Raw genomic sequence first — 21,628 nt, 5'->3', positions numbered from 1 at the left:
ATATTTATTTATTTTTCTTTTTATTCATATTTATTTTTTATTTTCTATTCAACACATTCTAAGTATAAAAATACAACACAAGCTTATGTGTTATGAATAACCATTGTGCATCTATAGATATCGGTGCTATTGGAATATAACATGGTGAGAATTGAACATATGATTTTTTATTATAAGAATTAAATCATTAAATTGCATAATTTATTTAATATATTTATAAAATTATTTTTCAAAAGCATATTTAATTTACAAATTGAGCTGGGCAAGCACTATCCCAATTTTTTCACGACGGATATGCCTATTATTTGTTATGAATTTTCAACATTCTAAAAAATGATATAATTCTTTTTTAAAAAAATATCATGATGATACAAATTGTTCCCACAAACCTAAATGAATGCCTTGGAATATTATATGTAAAAATAATCAAATACTAAAATATACGTAAAACAAAATAATTTACAATTTTTAAATAAAGCAATTATAAAATACTTTTATTATTAAAAACAATAATAAATTGAATATTAAAGAATAAATGTGTAAACCGCATACAAATAACAATAAAAATAGCTAGTCCTGAATAGGTAGTGGGTGGACTTGTAGCCAGGTCACGTGTTCAACGCCGTGCGTAGCTATTGCCTATTGCGCGATTAGGGGCATAATAATAATAATAATAGTAATAATAATAATAATAATAATAATAATAATAATAATGTTGAATACAAAAACAAGCAATAGCCATTGGGATTCGGATTTCAGCTTGTTTTCTAATTTCTACATCCAAATTAAAATCCACCAAGTTCAATTAAATTTTAAATTAAAATCCAAATTTAGAACCATCTTCAAATTTTGTAGGACATTAGGATGCTTCCGAGTCCACCTGGCCTAATGGACTTTACTTATCCGACCTAATTTGCTGGATATTATATTCAACTGAAATTTATTTAGTATACACTCAACTATTAGTATTACAAGGACACTAATAAAAATATTTCTATATATTTTTAATTTATATTATATATAATAATTAATATTCAATAATCATCACGCATTTAATTACATATTTCTACATTATTTTTTTTTCTTTAAAAAAAAGAGAGAATATTTGGGCTGGCTAAGCCACAGAACTTACTATGATAGTCAATCTACTAGTAAGGTTTTTTTTTGGATCCTCAAAATTTTAATGTGAGCTCAAGCTAAAGCACTCGTTAATACTTCGATTCGACTCGTATTTTACTTTCTTTCTTTCAAAATAAAAAAAAAAAGAAACAACTCAAGATTCCCTAACCACACTTCCCATGACAATCTTTACAAAACATACTTTTTCCCCAAATTATCGATACAAATTCAATATATGGGCACAACTTTGAGGATCAGAAGTCATCCCTCTCCAAGTCCGTCTTGCCCGACAACATATTTAACAAGACCAAGAGCATGCCACAACAGAGACAGTCTTTTAATGTCGAGACTATCAATTTTCGCACAAAAAAGACACGAAAATGATGAAAGGAACTTACCATCGCTATCACTAGACATCACATACTTGTTTCTTCTCAACAGAACACACTGTAATAAAGAACAAGAAGCTTCCATTGATGCGACGAGGAAGAAATAAAAAAGATTTACAGTTAAGGAATCTAGTCGCAAACTGAAGCTTAATACAGAATCCAACATAAGGTTGAATACAAGGACTTTAAATCAGATGTGGAACACAATTTGAGAAAAAAGCTGAATTACAAAATCGAAAAAAAGCTTAATATCACACACAAGAGGGGGCTTTAGAGAAATCGAGAAGTGAAGCTTGTACTCTGGCTAAAATAAAATATGTTCGAGGAATAAAAAAAATTACATGTTTGCAGCTTGAAGCAGAGGCATCTAAGATACCAAAAGAGTATAAAGAAGCTAGAAAATCATTAGAAAAAAAGAGTCGATAAAGCAAAGAAGGATGCAAAAGTTTTGGCTTAGGAATATTGAATCAAATGAACAGCTTCAAATTATGCTATTAGAATTGGCTGAAGCCGAGCAAAGTTGACTTGAAAGTAGAGTTAAAAGGTCCCAAAGACTAAAATTTCCAAAAATGAGAAAGAACCAATAAGATTTGATCAACATGCACAATGATGAATTCAATGGTTCCGTAGTGTAGATATCGGTATAAGTTAAAGTTCTACTTAAATTCTAGGTTAACAAAATCATTGAGATGCACCATGTCGATAAAGTATAGAACCACAATACAAATCTCAAATCAGTACACATATTACATACGAATCAGTAGTTAAATTGAGATCTAATAATTGCAATCTAAATGATACAAAAGAAAATTAGCTGGAACCTAAGGTTGTGTTCTTCTGTGGATTTTATCGCAATTTTTTACTATTCAAATTCTTTTTTCCCGAGAAAAATCAAATCAAACAATTACTTTTATTTTTTTATTTTTTATATTATACTACAAATCTATTTTACATTCAAAGTATCACATAACATCTATTTATATCACATCAAACAGCTACTCAAATTCAACTATTTACTATTAAAAAATCAATCCAAAATTAAAACCCACAAACAAACACACACTAATTTTTTAACAATAGTAATGGAATTGCAGAAGTGGAAGATAAACATATTCGTCCGACACACAAATCCCCAGGCAAGGCGACTGAAAACAAAAAAACTTTACCATTTCGAACTAGTTGTTCATTGTACTAAGGCCATTTTTCTTAATCTATCTCTGAAGACAGGTGCATCTAACCTCTATAATATATCGTGACATTTGTAGACACTAACTGAAAATTTTGCCAATGAATGTAACACGCTAAAACAAAGGGAGGCGAAAGAATACCAATCCAAACAAACATATTGCATTTAAATACATTAGGTACCAACGTGCCTCAATTCAGATGAAGTTTAGCATTGTCATGCGACCGCCGACCAGCATCACCAAAAATGAGCTAACCCGAGTTTCTCAACATTCCGACATCTGCATGGATGATAAGAGAGTACTCAAAACTTATTGTACAGTTTCAGTAGATATTAGCTAAAGTGAAATATTGATAAGTATAACAGTAAAGCATCCAGTTCACGCATGACTACACCAATTATGAATTTAGGGCCAAAACTATCTAGTAACCAAAAAAATGAAATTGGTCGTAACAAGAATCAGCATAAAATTAAGAAATCCCTAGGCCTGGAAGTGACAATGGAGCTAAAAAAAGCATAAAAAACGAAAACTCTTCAAGAGGCATGCTGTAATTCTATATTAATATTTGGATCACCAAAGGGCGTACATATAAAGAAAGAAGCCTGCATTGATATATATACAGGAAATCCACAAATGGAGATGCTTATATCTTAATGGGTAAACTGCAGTAGTTCATCAGAACTAATTCATGAATTGCATTTCTTCCAAGGGAATTTTTTTTTTTTTTACATAAAAAATGTAGAAACATCTACCAATCAGGTTAGCTTCTATATTGACAACCTATGCTTTGAGGGTTTACTTTGAGTGATTAAGGTGAATAATACTATTATTTTATCTAAGATAATTACATGTTTACTTTAATAGATTAGATCCCGAAATTGATTAAAGTCCATCACACTAATAATACCTTGATTAAAAATAATTAATCCCACTTAGATGGGTAATATTAAGTTATTTAAAATAATATTTGCACTAAAATCAATATTATCCTATATTTAATTAAGCAAAATAATCATAATATCAATTAATCTCATTATGAAATAATCTAATAAAATAATATCAGCGAGTATAATCCTATCCTACAAAACAAACACATTGTACAGTAAACTCTCATTCCAATCGGGTGTAAAATATTGAATTATATAGAGAACTCTCATTTCAATCGGGTGTATAACAGGCCCACAAGACACGAGAAGGTGACGATGATATTGGGGGCAAGATTGCAACACAGATTAAAACAAGAAAAAAGTGACATTTAACAAAATGCCAAAAAGCAGTGATGCATCAAAGTAATCCGTCAAAACATAAAATTGCTCACTCTATCGATATCTTGAGATAGGAATTTCTCGCAGTTCTCTTCTCATGCACAGATATTCACCTAACAGCGCGGTTATCGCTAGGCCAGTAATGTTCACGACCCACCATGTTATAGACGAGGGCCAACCTCCATACGCAACACAAATGAAAAGGTGGATGATATAAAGAGTTGCACAAAAATCCAGACACTTCCTTGCTCTTTCAACTAGATATACCAAAAAACCAGCTCTGTCAAGAAGAAAACATTCGTCAACAATAGATTTTCAGCCAATTACCACGATTATGCGAATGATGATCAGATATTTGAAGATGCTTTCAAAATTTGAAGCTAAATTGACAAGAATATAGACGACAGTGCTACAACTACAAAGTCAAGAATATACCGAAAACCAGCTCTGTTAAGAACAAAACATTCATCAACAATAGATGTTCAGCCAATTAGCACGATTCCTACAAGAATGATCAGATATTCGGGGATTCATTCAAATTTGAACTTACATCGACAACGATATAGACAATAGTGCTACAACTACAAAGTCAGAAGCTACTACAACAATGGTCACTCTTTCATTAGGCCTAAAAGAACATAATCATATTTGACACACAAATTAGTTCTTAAAGTCGCATAATGTTTCATTGGATATTTATCCTCACAGGGTATCAACTAACGTAACCTGGCACTAAACCCTAACAACTGCAAGATACAAATGAATATCAACAACCAACAAATGAATCGAACCAGAGATATAGCTCAGTAACCACAAAAGCAATGTTAAGACTTACCCTGCAATGGAGCTGAGAAAAATTGAAGCCATCACGCCCCAGCCAGTACCTGTAGAGGCGTTTACCGTGGCAAAATCAAAGAAATACACGAGGCTCATCTTCGAAACCCTGGTGCCGACCAGAATTGACAAGAAAATCCCGAGTGTAAGATAATACAAGCATTGAAGACACACAATTTGCGCCACAATAAGCCATGGATCCCAAGCTGCCGTACCATAGAACATGACGTCCCTTTCCTTTCCTTTCCCTTTGCTCAAAAGTTCCCCAAATTCTCAAACTACTTTTTTATACTCACCGATTCATCGAACGACTGTCGCAACAAAAATTTCCTTCAGATCAATTCCCAGCCGTGCAGCAAAATCACTGTGCAGATGCTACCCTCGGGTGCCAGGAAGCGAGCCGCGAACAAATTGAGGAATTAAGTAATGAGAGAATTTCACCAGATCGAGCAAGAATTAACAGCGGCTTTGTATTCCCTCTTCCCCTCTCCTGCGATTGCTGCGATGCAGAATTCCTTGCTGGAAGAGCTCCAGATTCAATGGAGATTACAAAGATTGGGGATCAATGGACGCCTCCGCACCTAGGCACGCGTATGACTTCAGCGTTAAGGCTGTGTTTGGCTGCACGCATCTGACAAATTTTAAAAATAAATAAATATATATTTTCATTTTGGATCATTTCTATGTGTATGCTATAAAGATAATTATACGCCGTACAAAAGCAGCCCACGCCACTGTGGATCGGGCCTTACCAAATCCGGCCCACTTCACCAAAATGGTCTCACCCAGTATAGGCCCATTACATCAACCGACCAATAGTCCAATACAGTCAAACCCGAACCCGATAGCTCGACCCATCTAAGTTTCAGCCAAACCCACTTTTTCAGCCTGATAACAGATCCAGCTCAGTCCACCAACTTGACCCGACCCAATAATGGCCCGATCCATTAACCAGACTAACCTAACCCCAGAACCTATTCCATTAACTATACATTTATGTACTTTTAATTTATAGGAGTAATAAATAATTTATATATATTATTAAAATCTAATATCAACTAAAATAAGAATATATTTTGTGGATGGGAGATTATTATTATTATTATTTTCGTTTGTTTATAAAACTAATAAATGTATAACTACGTAATAAACAAATTAATTAAAAATTATTTTCTCTTGTGTAGAATTTTTTTTTTCATTATTATTTTTAACAGCGTGGCTGTGTTGCAGAAGCTGATTGTACTGTCTATTTCACATATAAATACGCGCAACTTCTCCCTCTTTCTTTCTCTCTCATTCACTCACTCTTCGATCTTCCGCTTCGATTTCGATCCTTTAGGGCTAACAAATTGCAGCAAGTTTCACCATAGAAAATGGTGAGTGGCATTAATTTTGTGTTTCCGGTTATGTGAATTTGCTTCTGCGCTTGGTTATCAGATCCGGAATTGCTTTGTCGTGTGGATTTTTACGCGTTTTGAGATTCATCTTGCGAGTAAATAATTTTTAAGCAATCAGCATTGTGATTGCTTCGAATTTCAGCTACGGCTGAGATCTCGAGCTGCTTTTATTCTTTGCTAACTCAAAATTCTGTGATCTTTCGTTTCTGGTGTTGGATTCTTCTGCTGTTGCCAACGTAGCCGCTCAGATTAGAAATCAAGGTACTAAAATAGTTTAAATGACAATGCGTTGTTTGACTGTGGATTTTTGTGATGGTTGGATGCTGACTCATTGATGTGTTTCCTCAGAAGAAACTTGCTCAAAGATCGGAAAGAGTAAAGTCTGTGGATCTGCATCCATCAGAGCCATGGTATTTCTGATGCAATGATTCGAAACCAAACTATGTTGTGGCATTTGACATTTGTAATAATTATGTAGGAAATGTTTCATGTTCAACTCAAATAAACTTTAGGAGAGTAACTATAATGCATGTTTGTGTTGAATCTTGTTCTTAATCAGTTTAGATGTTATGAGTAGCTGTGCGTTCAAGTTTACCGGAACTACAGTCGAACATTTTATCAAATCCATTTCATGGTTTTATCCTACTTCATCCAATCTATGCTATGCTTCTGTTCCATGCCTGGTTTGCTATTGAATAACTACAAAATTGTGCATCCAGCTCAAATCTGGAATAGTCATTGATTCCATCTGCATGGTATATTTACAGGTTATTGGCGAGTTTGTATTCAGGGACTGTTTGCATCTGGGACTACCAGACACAGGTCCAGCTGGCATAAGTATTTTCAGTCTTCATGATATATTAGCAAATCTATCTTACAGGACCACATGGATATGTCTGGTTTTCCTGTGTAACTGTGAATTCGTATATTGTTATGTTGGATGGTTAATCTATATGGTCTTGGAGATTCCACTGTATGCGCTGATCAAATGCATCTAACCTTGTGTTTACAGAAATAATGATACTTGGCAAATGGAGATTCCATTAGGTTTATTGATTTATTATATTAAATGCTATTATCATCATACATTTGACTGGATTTCTCATAGTTTTGGGCCTTTGGCTTAGTATGCATTACGTAATATTTTATTTGAGCTTTCAAATTTTTAGCTTGTTCCTTTTTTTATGCATTGATAGCTTTCATGATGGAGCACTTTTGGGGGTTAACTACTCTCTGTATAGTTGTTAGTTTGCAAGCTGATATATATTGTATGATTATATTAGATAAAATAATAAGATATTATTTCTTTTTAGTTTATATATATGTGATACATTAAGAGTATTATATGATAGTTAAATAATATAGTATGATATGGGATTATGAGTTATTGTTAGGTTTTATGACAAAGGAGATAGGTGAATTGGTGGATGCATAAAGTTTTATATGGAAAAGAAAGTTATATGGGATTAAATGCTATTGATGAATCAGTATTTTCCTGTAACGTGTAAACTCATCGGTCCTACTTTCCGTAAGAAAATGATGGTGCAATTTTTATTAAGATTTACAATAAATATAACTTGTATGGTAAGTTTGATTGTAGTTAAAATTTGATCTTTACATTTTTTATCAATGAACTGCAAGATTGATTGAAAACTATATGAACAAGGAAAATGATTCCCACCCAGTGAGAATTAAAATGTTCTGTGTTGGTTTCCTTTAGAAGGAATACATTCTAAAGCTTCATTTCTGATGCTGCAGACAATGGCTAAATCTTTTGAGGTTACAGAGCTACCAGGTGCATGATTTAAATTATATTGTAGTTTGAGGACCTATAAATGGTTGTTATCACTTAGTGCTAATCCTAGCATTTAATCTGACAGTGAGATCTGCAAAGTTTATAGCACGAAAGCAATGGGTGGTTGCTGGTGCTGATGACATGTTCATTCGAGTATATAATTACAACACAATGGATAAGGTCAAAGTATTTGAGGCACATACTGATTATATTAGGTGTGTTGCTGTTCATCCCACCCTTCCATATGTGTTGTCATCTTCGGATGACATGCTCATAAAGCTTTGGGACTGGGAAAAGGGATGGGCATGCACTCAAATTTTTGAGGGCCATTCTCATTATGTGATGCAAGTGACATTTAATCCCAAGGACACCAATACTTTCGCAAGTGCATCTCTTGATCGGACTATTAAGGTATTTGGAATTTGTCTTTGTCAGTCAAATGCTCATTTCTTTAAGTTTGACTGCTAGCGCTAAAGTCTACACTGTTGCTTTCTTTAGATTTGGAATCTTGGCTCCCCTGATCCAAACTTCACCCTTGATGCCCACCTGAAAGGAGTCAATTGTGTAGATTATTTTACTGGCGGAGATAAACCTTATTTAATCACTGGTTCTGATGATCACACAGCTAAGGTGATCCGTTATTTGGTTTCTTAGTAACTGACCAACAGTTTTGTGAATTTGATGAATTTTTTTTATTTTATCCGGGAATTTTTGGGACAGGTTTGGGATTATCAAACTAAGAGCTGTGTCCAGACGCTTGAAGGGCACACTCACAATGTTTCTGCTGTTTGTTTCCATCCTGAACTTCCCATTATAATAACAGGTTCTGAGGATGGTACAGTCCGTATATGGCATGCCACAACGTATAGGTGAGTTCTGTGCTGAAAGATGATCTAGCACATGAATTCACTGGCCTAACTCACCTGTTTTGTCAATTGTTGTGTTAATGTTAACTACTGGAATTGGCACAGTATTATTTTCTTAAAAAGTAATTTCCAAATACATCTTCAATAAATTTTCATGTTAAGTGTTTAACGACTGAGCAGTGAGCACCATAGTCTACTTCATATATTATTTGTCTGCTATGGGTTGCATGTGAATCTTATGTAATATCTACCTCAAAACCAGATTCGAATCTTTTGTAGATAAACCGAATAGAAAGTCTGGTGCATTTTTACAATGTACACTTGGTCATTGTTCCCATGTGTTAGATAGAGGACATGGACCCATGAATGAAGATGTACTATTTGTGACTCTTAGTGCATGCCTATAGCAGTATATGAGGCTTTTGGTTTTATTAGTTTGTCTTTTTTTTTTTCGTCTTGATCACACAAGGTTTAGTTCAAGTATTGTGACAAAACATGCAGCCTCTCACCATTTATACCATTTTGCAGGCTTGAAAACACATTAAACTATGGCCTTGAAAGAGTTTGGGCTGTTGGTTACATTAAAGGCTCGAGACGGTGTGTATTATTTTTCTATAAATCTTATGTGATGGTTGAGGTATTAATTTTTTTCGTTGAAGTTGATGTGGTAATGTTAGCAGTCAGTGCAAACTCAGGATGATTATGGTCACCAAAAATCTTCAGCTATATGTGTCAAAATTTGTGAATATGAACTTCATACATCTGAGAAGATAGCTCTTGCATTGTTAGCCACTTGTCTGCATTAATTGTTACCCTCCCCAGCCCCTCTGACAGAGCTCTCACGGGATGCCTCAACGAGAGTGATTCTCCTCCTAAAGAGTCTACATGTGATATTCTGCAAGTGAAAAATATTACTAGTAAAAAGCATTTTTTTTTTTTTTACCTCTTTGGGCATATAATTGTCTCTCTATTTGCAACCGAAAGCTCTTTTATAATGAAGTAATTATGTAGAAAAAAGGTTATGGTGTATAACTAGATTCTTTTCAAACAACTTATATAAACTACCACAAAACATTGTATAAAGAGTAGATCTAAGAACCGGTTTGCACAGATTCTACTATCATCCATTCTCTTTCATTTTAAACTGCTTAACTCGACAGTGCCATTGTGCAGGGTTGTTATTGGTTATGATGAAGGAACTGTTATGGTAAAGCTTGGTCGAGAGGTACCTGTTGCTAGTATGGATAACAGTGGGAAAATCATTTGGGCTAAGCATAATGAAATTCAGACTGTCAACATCAAGAGTGTAGGGGCAGATTATGAGGTATGATTGTATTTGGGCTTGATAAATAAATTTTGACGGAAACTGGTTTTCTGAAAAAGCCTTACATTTGTCCACAGGTTGCTGATGGAGAGAGATTGCCTCTAGCTGTTAAGGAATTGGGTACTTGTGACCTTTATCCACAGGTTATATTTTCATCTTATGTTCACGAGGTTGTTTATCAGCTTTGATACTTGTCATTGCATGTATGTGAGCCAATTAAAGCACTAGTTGCTTGGATATTATTGGGTGGTCTTATGTGATAATTTTCTTAACCATTGAAATCTCTTGTTATGATTTGATAATTTTAATAGGTACAACAAAGCTGCTATATATACTCCCCTGTGTAGAATATTTGCTGATTTTGCCTGGCTATGTTTCTACTAGTATCTTCTGTCTTTGAATCTAAACTGCTTATTTCTGTTGCACTGCTTATCTGAGGGAATGTATATGTGGGCTTGAATGGCCAGGTTTCAATTACACATTATGCATGCCATAGGCTTTATCTTTGAAATTTTCTTCTGATGAAATTTTTGCCCTGGATGTCTCTTTTACGATCTTCTTGTTACTTCTTGAAAGATTGATTTACTGATTGTTTAGTAATTTATATTGTTTTGTATTATATATTTCCTTGTAGAGCTTAAAGCACAATCCCAACGGTCGCTTTGTTGTTGTGTGTGGGGATGGTGAATTCATTATTTACACAGCTCTGGCATGGAGAAACAGATCATTTGGCTCAGCTTTGGAATTTGTTTGGTCGACGGAAGGAGAATATGCTGTTAGGGAAAGTACATCCAAGATTAAGATCTTTAATAAAAGTTTCACGGTAAGTGTTTTGCATTGCATTTTGTTGCAGCCCTTGTTATAATCAATGCATTAATATAAGTGGAGGATATTCTTAAAAGCTTATTTTGAAATTAAAACTCCACATCAAGTTCTATCTATATCCTCCTGCATAACACCTATAAATAATGTTTTTTTGTTCAGGAAAAGAAAAGCATCCGTCCTGCTTTTTCTGCAGAGCGTATTTATGGTGGAAGTCTGTTGGCAATGTGCTCAAATGAATTTATCTGCTTCTATGATTGGGCCGAATGCAGATTGATAAGAAGGATTGATGTCAATGTTAAAGTATGAGCTTACTGCTGAAGATATTATCATTCTTGTTGCTATTATGGCTGTATAACCATTTTGTGGTTTTATTTTTTTTAATGAATTCCAGAATCTCTACTGGGCAGACAGTGGTGATTTAGTTGCCATTGCCAGTGACGCATCGTTCTACATACTCAAATATAGTGTGAGTAGGCTAATTCATTAGTTCCTAGTAATTTGGATTCAAGTTTAGTGTAGATGCTTTTGCCAACTGGGTTGAGTTTGCATTTGCAGCGTGATGTTGTTTCTGCTCATCTGGATAGTGGGAGGTCAGTCGATGAACAAGGTGTGGAGGATGCTTTTGAACTACTTTATGAAATAAATGAACGCGTACGGACTGGAATTTGGGTGGGGGATTGTTTCATTTATAGTAACTCTTCTTGGAGACTTAATTACTGCGTTGGTGGTGAGGTATGTTTTTATTATTTCAGTAGCTTTTTTCCATTTCCAGAATGTGAGAAAGGCATATGTTTATGTGCAATTCATATTTTTATGTGGCTTTGCAGGTGACAACAATGTTTCATTTAGACCGGCCCATGTATCTGCTTGGGTATTTTGCTAATCAGAGCCGTGTTTATCTCATTGACAAAGAATTTAAGTAAGTTGTTGATTTTGAATTATAGTTAAAGATGCCTTTCTTGCTTGGTCGTCAACTTTTCATGTATATTGTTTCTTTCAGTGTTGTGGGATTTACTTTGCTGCTCAGCCTGATTGAGTATAAGACACTTGTCATGCGTGGTGACTTGGAAAGGGCAAGTGAAATTTTACCGTCTATTCCACAGGAGCATCATAACAGGTTTGGTATCTTTCACCTCATTGGTTACAATTTAGTTAATTTCGTTGTACCCAAATGCTTTAGGCAAAACACATCCATTTGTACATGTAATTTGAACAAAGGGAAGATTCCTTTGTTCTTAACAAGGAGCGTTATAAATGTGACAATATTATGCAGCCTAATATGAGTGTATTATATTTTTTATGATGAACATAAATTGCTGTATGTAAGCTCCCTGAATCTTGTTTGGCTTGCATGAAATTTAAACTCATCACTCATCAAAATTTTCCAGTCACTCAACTTAATTTTGATTATAAAATGATTTTGTGAACAGTGTAGCCCGTTTCTTGGAATCACGTGGGATGGTAGAAGATGCACTTGAAGTTGCTACGGATCCTGACTACAGATTTGAGTTGGCCATTCAGCTTGGCAAGTTAAAGATTGCTAAGGTACATGGCCATTTACTTGTTTGATGGTTGTTATGGTTGAGATACTTTTCTAGACTTTCAATACATTTTCACAATGTTCTTTCAAAGCATTTCATCCTTTGTTGTAACCCTCTTTCACTGCATACGAATGTGGTTCTTAATAATGCAGTTTTCTTTCATCATCGACAGGAAATTGCCACAGTGGCGCAGAGCGAGTCTAAATGGAAGCAATTGGGTGACTTAGCTATATCTACTGGAATGGTACTCTTTCAGTCCCAATGCTTCGAGCAAGAGAGTGTTATAATTCAGTTTTTTCTATATTATTTTGTTAATCCGTAACTGGTATATCATGCTATTGATTTATCCTTCTGTTTTTGTTTTTCATTTCAGTTGGAAATGGCCGAGGAGTGTTTGAAACAAGCAAATGATCTGAGCGGTTTGTTGCTACTATATTCTTCTTTAGGTGATGCCGAAGAAATTACTAAACTCGCTACTCTTTCCAAAGAGCATGGGAAAAACAATGTTGCATTCCTTTGTCTATTTATGTTGGGTAAATTGGAGGAGTGCCTTCAGCTGTTGATTGATAGGTAAACCATATTCGTTGGCACATTTACCTTTTTTTTTTTTTTCAATTATATTTATAATATGCCTTACGTTCTCTGCAGCAACCGGATACCTGAAGCTGCATTAATGGCTCGATCTTATCTTCCTAGTAAGGTGCCAGAAGTTGTCGCGCTTTGGAGGAAAGACCTCAATAAGGTTGAAACAGATTCTAGTGGCCATGTTTTAGTATATTTTTGGTCCAAACAAGATGGGAATAAAATTGTATTCTTTTTACAATTGTCAGATTAATTCAAAAGCTGCAGAATCTCTTGCTGATCCAGAAGAATATCCCAACCTTTTCGAGGATTGGCAAGTCGCCCTCGCAATCGAAGCCAAAGTTGCCGAGTCGAGGTATGCCCCCTTAACTTTCTTGAACGCTCCAATAACGTGTACATGATAATAAAAGTGAATTCAATTTCTTCACCAGGAGTCAATATCCTCCAGCAGCTGAATACTTGCAAAATGCTGATCGATCAACCGCAAGCCTTGTAGAAACCTATCGAAACATGCAATTGGAAGAAGAAGCCCTCGAGAATGGAGGTTTGGATTATGAAGACGAGGTGACGTGACTTTGAAATTTGTCTCCAATAGCGTCTCTAAATATTATACTATCGAATTTTCACTTATTTTCGAAACTGTATATATATATAGGTTGTCGGGCAGAATGAAGATGTGCCCGATGACACACAAGTAGGTAGGGATGAAAGTCAAGAAGAAGAAGAAGAAGCTGTTGTTGTAGATGCTGAGTCAGCAGATGGCGCCGTATTTGTTAATGGTAATGAGGCCGGCGAGGACAAGTGGGATACAAACAACAGAGACAAACAATCAGTGTAAAAGCAATTTGTCGTCCCGGTTTGAATTTCCTAGTTTCGTTGCCTGGTGATTTACCATTTTTAATTTTTTTCTGCTCGATAAAAACTCCAATTTTCTTTTACTAGTCTCGGGTACAGTTTTTATAGTCTTGGTGCCTCTATATGTGATTCTTGCAGCTTGTCATCTTAATATTTGCTAGAAATTTTCGAGTTATCGGGAAATTTATTCATGGTAGGGAATTATTCATTTTGAGGCAACTTGGCCGGGTAAAATGATTTGCGCCGGTCTATTATATTGATTTACAATAGTGTCGGCTGTGTATGTCGCGGTGTTCTTGTCTTATGTTTGGCTACTGTTTTTTCGTCACTTACAGTAACAGCGGCGTTTAGCTTTCGTGCATTCTTCCCGGCGGCCGGGTTGTGTTTGAGGTATCGACTTAGTTTAAGGTAAGAAGTTTGTTTATTTGATACTGCATATTTTGTTTTGGTAAATCATATGGTGATATAGATAATAGATTCATGTTTAGTAACTGTCTGTTTTTGTTGATTTACCATTTTGCATCCGAGTCCTAATGCTTAAAACTTTTATAGCCGGGTAACAATGGGTGAGCTTTAGGATGGCAATGGGTCATAACTGAGACCTGAATTGTATCCGATCATATATCCGAATTATATCTCATGGATGTGATGGACTCAAAAAATATTTATAATTTTTAAATTTTAATTTAAAATTTGATTCAAATTTGGACTCCAACCTGACATATGTCTAAAATTAATATAGTTTATTTAAAAATATTATAATAAAAAAACAAATAAATTAAACTCAAAAAATATTTTGGTGGAGTATAATTTATTTTGTTAGAAATTAATTTATATATATATAATTGACCTTTTCTAAATAAATCTTTTATTTTTTTTTTTTTATGTAAGATATAAAAATATAAAGAACTGTCTAGAGAATATAAAAATAAAATAATGAATATATGCTAATATTCTTCTTTTTTACAATATATTAAATATTTAATTTTTTATTATTTCAAGAAGTATGTTCATCCAAATAACTTTTATACATATATATATAATTCTCAATATATAAATATTTATATATATATATATGTATATTTTTACAAAATTAATAATTGAATACTATTGTTTTTTATATTATTAATTTTCATGCATCTCATAAAAAAAGTATAAGGCAAACACGAAAAAATTAACCTTAAAGAATTACTCATCGTTTATTTATTTATTACAAAATAAAAAAATGAGATCTTTGTAATATTTATAATAAAATACAGATGCATTATCCCAATACACCTATTTTAAAATACTATGAAGGGCACTGATATTTCAAGTATCAAATTATCATATTATGATATACAAATTTACAATAATATTATAGTTATGTAAATCTACAATTAATGAAAACTTACAATTTTAACCCAAATTGTTGTTCAAACACAGTAATTAGAAACAAATAAAATAATCCCATTTAACACACGTGATATACACTTTTATTAATATAATCTAATCTACTCAATCCAATGATCTTCAAAATCACACACTACATCATCATAATATTTCATAAATTTCCATAATCAAATTATGCATTTAAAGTTTTTCTTTTTTATTTTTCTAAAAAATTCTACATAATCATCACAACTACTGCTTTATATCAATATAAAAACTTCGTGTGTATTAACGTTCAATCCAATTAAAAATATATAAAAAAATACAAGTAAAAATTAATATGAACAACAAATCGAGTCTGGTAATCGTGTTCTTAATGGTAGCGCTCGTAGCGCTTCCGGAATATTCGCAAGCGGATTCTGCGAGTTGCTTTAAGGAGTGTTACAACGACTGTAGCAAAGGGAAAATTAATCCCGGGTGCATAGTCCCGTGTAATAAAAAGTGTGCTTCGGCTCCGCCTCAATTCGAAAAAGAGGAGACGAAGAATATGAATATATTCGTATGAAGGGATTTGTTGTTTGAATTTAAATAATGAAAATATATTTTGTTATATCGTTCTATATAAATTGTATCGAATGATATTCTGTTCTATCTGATATGTGGCAATAATATATATTATTTGGTTAAATGATGTTATAATTCTATGGGTTGCTTAATTTGATCGATATGTGGTTAAATTTAGCTCTTGAAATAATTTTGTGATTTTATTTTTATTTATTTGTTTTGTTTATAATGAAAACTTATTACTAATATACATTTCGCAATAAATATTTTGAAATTTATTTTTTTCTTCTATTTTTCTTTTTTTCACAAAGGTTGTGATTAGTTTGCATTTTAGTTTTTTGCTCGATATAACTAATGATTAAATGTAGTTTTTTTTTTTTAATGAGAAATATATAGAAATATGAGGTCGTAAAATACATAATACTGTAATGAAACATACTCAAAGAAAATGATTTTTAATAAACACAATACATAGCCTAATTGTAATTTTAATATTTATGATTTTATTATTTTTATATTATCTACACAATTCTTCTATACTTCATAATATTTCACAAAACAAACACCCTTATATTTTCTGTGTTTTTATTGACTTTATTGTTAGATATATATTTATATATATTGTATCTTTCACATAATTTTTTTAAATTGTTTATATTTAAAATATTTAATGATCACCACATTCTTTGTTTTTTAAAATAGAATTAATGGAAATGAATTGGTTTGTTTAATTTGTGTTTTTTTATGGATTTATTTTTGTGTTAGGTACTTGAATGTGTTGGTAATATTAAAAATAATTTTGTATTGAATTATTGATTTTTTGTGAGTAATTAAAATATATATTACTATATATTGTATTAATACGTATATATTATATTTTTAAATAATATTTATGAAGAATCGTATCATTGAAAAAGATTAAGTAAGCATTTGTATTTAATAATTTAAAAATCCATCATTAAATAACTTATAACACAAAATCAAGTGATAATTTCCTTAATTATCCAAATATTTTTATGAGCTTATAAGGAATTTTGTTTATTTATTTATTTTAATATCCTCTATAAAATGTGTGTATATATAATACCATTTTAATCACCGACTATAATCAACTAATTAATTGTAGGTGTTTAAAAATATTTATTTTCTTACCTAAGGTGTCATATTATTTAGTTATTTTTTAGGTAAATATTTATTCAAATGTATGTAAGAGTATATCATTTATAGAGGTAAATACACAAATTACATGATTAATTTAATGTAAATACGAAGAGTGATACAAAAGAATCAAACCTAATTAAATATACTAACTTGAACATATAGTAAGAAACTAATCATGGCTTTCATAAAAAATTAAAAAAAAAAAAAGATTAATTAAAATGAATTATTATTATTTTCCACTATAAAAAATAAAAATCTTGAATAAAATTTGAAAGGTTGAATATTTATTGAAATACTCTTAAATTTAGACTTATCCATCAAAATATATTAAGTCATAATTAATTACATTTTCCTTTACACTATTCATCAAATCAAATGCCTCCATTTAGTAACAACAATAAATTTGTTACACACATATTATTTCTATATATATATACAAATGTTCTATAAATACCTCGTAACCACAAAATCTAAATAACATTCGATAAAATTTAGAGTTTATACTTAGTCACACGAAGCATGGGTGGGTCGAAACTGGTCGAGACAATTGTCGCACTTATTGCAATCGTACTGTTTGTTTCTGTCAGAACATCGGCATTTTCAAAATCGTGTCTTCTCTCTTGCGCCGTCCCTCATTGTGTGATACACAGTTTTAACAAGCCGGCGTGCGTGTTAGAATGTGTAGGAAAATGCATCTTCGAACCGGGTAGTCAGATAGACATAAAATGTCAGTTTGGTTGCGCTAAAGAACATTGCAAAGATATACTTCAACGTAAGTTCTTCTGACTAATCAATAATATAATATTATTAAAATATATTTACATATGTAACAATAGTTCGCAGTTATTATTATCATATTAAGTGTAATGTTTTACTTTAGTTACAATCTCTTACTCTAATTAAGGTTATTTTTTATATAAATATATTTGATTATTTTGGTACTATTTTTTAACAATATTTTTTCTTTTTCTTTTTGAAATATCACATTAATTTATTCTTTTCATAAAATATTCCTCAATTAAACACCCAATATTTTCATTATTGACAAAATTATTATTTAAACCAAGTCTAAATTATAAAAGCACACGCATCTATTGTTCATGAATAAAAATTATTATTATTGATAATGCAATTATTATTTTTTTTCTAATACAGATTTTAGCTTGGGTCACATTGACGACCTATATGAATGTGTCCATACCGACTGTGGAGAAAAAACGTGTCATCGTCCAGAAGATAGCGTCGAGGATAATGAAATTTCAAAAGATATAAAAGTTTAATTCAATCGATATATTTATGTTTTAAATATTATTGATATTGCAAAATAATTATATCACATAAATTAAGAAATATTGATATTTCATCGGTAGTATACATTAGATAATACTAAAATATTTATGTTATCCTTACATTTTCAGTCAATATGGATGTTTTAATTTAAATATGGAAAACGTTGACTCTTATATAATAATAATAATAATAATAATAATAATAATAATAAAAGTAAAAGGATGATGATAGTTTTATAATGAAGTGAACTATATTTACTAGTTATGATGATAAAACAATTGATTTGAAACAAATAAAAAAAAAAAATATGACACAAAGGAGAATCAGTTTTATTGAAATTTTTACGAGACATATATAAAAATATATACAATTTAACTCTTTTATATAAAAAAAATTACATATATAAAAATTATTCATTCTGTCCCGGTTAATTTGTCTCATTTATATTAGACACAGAGTTTTAGGTATTTATAATGTGAGTAATTAAGAAGTATATTAGTAAAAATAATTGTGATTTAATAACAATAATTTCATATTAAGATTAAGATTACTAAATAGTTAAATTAAAATTAAAAAAAACTATAAATTATTAATTTTAAAAATGTGATTAAAGTGTATAATTGTATTTCCAAAACAAGAAATGGCAAATTATATGTGACAGACGAAAATAAAAATAGTTGACAAATTAAATGAGACGAAATGAGTATTATATTAAAGAAAATACAAAAAAAAAAAACACAATGCAAAATTAACTAATTTATATTGGGTGTCTTTTTTTTTTTAAAAAAAAATACATACATATTTTCTAAAAAATATTAATATATAACACATTAATTATTTTTATATTCTTTACACACGATTCCTTATAACTCACATAAAAATATATATATTCATTCAAATTAACTCACAAAATTATACCATTTGTTATATTGATATGTTTGAATTAATCTACTCACTTTATTTTTAATAATTGTAGTCCCTAATTTTTAAAAATAAGAAAAAAAAAACTCTTATTTTTTTAAATATTATTACAATAATATTATCAATACAATTTAATTATATTATAAAAGATTCATAGATATAAATTTATATATTTACTCATTTATTATATTACATATATACATATATTACTCCATCTGTTTTTAAAAATAAATTCATTTGTGTTTACAAAAGTATCAAAAAATGTGTTTATAATATCACATTTAGTAAAAATATATAATTATTATCTAATATTTTATCACTCTTTTTTCATCTATTTATATCATTGTCACAAATGAATTTTTGAGAGTACATTTTTACGCATATTTTACTTTAATTAGAAAAATTATATTATTAATCATATGAAAAATTTCAATTCTACCCTTATAAAAGTACAAAGATAATACTACAAAGATAAAATAAAAAAATAAATAAATAAAAGACAAATTATATTATTCTAAATATCCTGTCAAAAAATTTGAAGTAATATTTCATAAAATGGGTGAATAATATTTTAAAATTTATATACTATCTATCTATCTCAAAATAATAATTTTATTTGGACTCAACACGAGATTTAAAAAATATTAGTATTATATTAAAAGAGAAATAAAATAAATAGTAAAGAATTAAAATATCATCGTAATTATATTTATGTGAAAAATAATGATATATATTTGTGTAATATAAATAATGATTAAAAGTAATTTCTATTCATCTCATATCTATATCTGTTTATTTTTTGTACGAAATTTAGTGGCATATTTGCAATATAATGTAAATTTAAGAGTAATTTTAATAGTAAACAAATATTTTAATTACTAAAAAAGAAATAAATATTTTATTTTGAGGTGAACCAAAATAGAAAAATATATAGACAATTAAGCCACAAAGTGAGTACATAAAAATAAATAAATACATTGATAACATAACATATATAGAAGTATATACATGTATCAAATTATCAAACCCTGTGTAGTTTTGAAAGGGTATAGAGTGCAATGCGCAATTGGCTAAGAACCAATTAATTGTAGGTGTTTAAAATTAATTATTTTTTTACCTAAAAATGTCATATTATTTAGTAATTTTTTAGGTAAATATTTATTCAAATGTATGTAAGAAAGATATACTTTCTCCGTCCTTTAATCATCTATCTAATTTTATTTTTTTTTGGTTTGTTTCATAACAAAGTATTTATTTCATTCTTTAGTAACTGTATTTTATACTAACATTAAAAATACCCTTACAACTTACAATATATTACACAAATATCGTTACTTTTATATCACACAATACTAATGAAGTTATTTTAGTCTTTTCTATATTCTTCATACCATACCCTAATATAATACTAATATTCCTAAAATTCCGTGTAAAAAATAAATTAATACATAGATAAGGGACAGAGTGAGTATGGTAAGTACACAAAAATTACTTGATCAAATTTATTTAATGTAAATATCAAGTATATTACAAAAGAATCAAACCTAATTAAATATACTAACTTGAACATATAGTAAGAAACTAATGATGGCTTTCACAAAAAAAAAAGTAATAATAAAAAAAATAAAAAAAAAATTAATTAATTAAAATGAATTATTATTATTTCCACTATAAAAAAAATAAAAATCTTGAACAAAATTTGAAGATTGAATATTTATTGAAATATTCTTAAAATTAAACCTATCTATCACAATATCACAACATAGTAACTTAAAATTAATTATATTTTCCTTACACTATTCATCAAATCAAATGCCTCCTCCATTTAGTAACAACAATAAATTTGTTACACAAAATTAATTTTTTTCCATATTTTCCTTACACTATTCCTTACACAAATGTTCTATAAATACCTTGTAACCACAAAATTTAAAGTATGTACTTAGTCACACGAAGTATGGGTGGGTCGAAAAAGGTCGAGACAATTGTTGCATTTATTGCAATCGTACTATTTGTTTCTGTCCGAACATCGGCATTTTCAAAATCGTGTCTTTTGTCTTGCGCCGTCCCTCATTGTGTAATACACAGTTTTAACAAGCCGGCGTGTGTGTTAGAATGTGTAGGAAAATGCATCCTCGATCCGAGTAGTCAAATCAACATAAAATGTCAGTTTGGTTGCGCTAAAGATCGTTGCAAAGATATACTTCAACGTAAGTTCTTCTAATTAATCAATAATATTATATTATTAAAATATAATATATTTACATACATGACAATAGTTCGTATATCTGTTAGTAACCTATTAAGTGTAATGTTTTAATTTAGTAACAACCTCTACTTTA

The 21,628-nt window shown here is 30.6% G+C and overlaps 2 protein-coding genes across 3 annotated transcripts; one reads left to right on the top strand and one right to left on the bottom strand.

Annotated features, from left to right (window-relative positions):
• Window positions 1–178: 178 nt before the first annotated feature.
• Window positions 179–5,421, bottom strand: LOC127262956 (uncharacterized). 2 transcript variants are annotated; one of them, XR_007841352.1, is made up of 4 exons: window positions 4,796–5,421; window positions 4,014–4,240; window positions 2,885–2,974; window positions 179–1,566 (listed from the first exon to the last, which is right to left on the bottom strand). XR_007841352.1 is itself a non-coding variant. In XM_051291828.1 (3 exons), the coding sequence occupies exons 1-2, from the start codon at window positions 5,017–5,019 to the stop codon at window positions 4,015–4,017; spliced, it is 450 nt and encodes a 149-aa protein (XP_051147785.1). In that variant the 5' UTR covers window positions 5,020–5,421; the 3' UTR covers window positions 2,655–2,974; window position 4,014. The 2 variants fall into 2 exon arrangements, 1 of the variants encoding a protein (XP_051147785.1); XM_051291828.1 differs by lacking the exon at window positions 179–1,566 and having other exon boundaries at window positions 2,655–2,974.
• Window positions 5,422–6,050: 629 nt separating this feature from the next.
• On the top strand, window positions 6,051–14,281 carry LOC127262954 (coatomer subunit beta'-2). Its single transcript, XM_051291825.1, has 24 exons — window positions 6,051–6,170; window positions 6,432–6,452; window positions 6,540–6,601; window positions 6,959–7,013; window positions 7,950–7,986; window positions 8,072–8,397; window positions 8,485–8,616; window positions 8,707–8,855; window positions 9,381–9,449; window positions 10,026–10,176; window positions 10,254–10,319; window positions 10,811–10,999; window positions 11,161–11,301; window positions 11,393–11,467; window positions 11,557–11,733; window positions 11,829–11,920; window positions 12,002–12,118; window positions 12,432–12,546; window positions 12,715–12,786; window positions 12,916–13,112; window positions 13,191–13,284; window positions 13,373–13,479; window positions 13,556–13,688; window positions 13,780–14,281. The coding sequence occupies exons 1-24, from the start codon at window positions 6,168–6,170 to the stop codon at window positions 13,960–13,962; spliced, it is 2,763 nt and encodes a 920-aa protein (XP_051147782.1). The 5' UTR covers window positions 6,051–6,167; the 3' UTR covers window positions 13,963–14,281.
• Window positions 14,282–21,628: the final 7,347 nt, after the last annotated feature.

The sequence above is a fragment of the Andrographis paniculata genome, unplaced genomic scaffold (assembly GCF_009805555.1).
Source record: "Andrographis paniculata isolate CXL003 unplaced genomic scaffold, ASM980555v1 Contig66END, whole genome shotgun sequence".
NCBI classification, from domain to species: domain Eukaryota; kingdom Viridiplantae; phylum Streptophyta; class Magnoliopsida; order Lamiales; family Acanthaceae; genus Andrographis; species Andrographis paniculata.
Note: the sequence above shows the minus strand (reverse complement) of the source record. Positions and strands in the feature narration are given on the sequence as shown.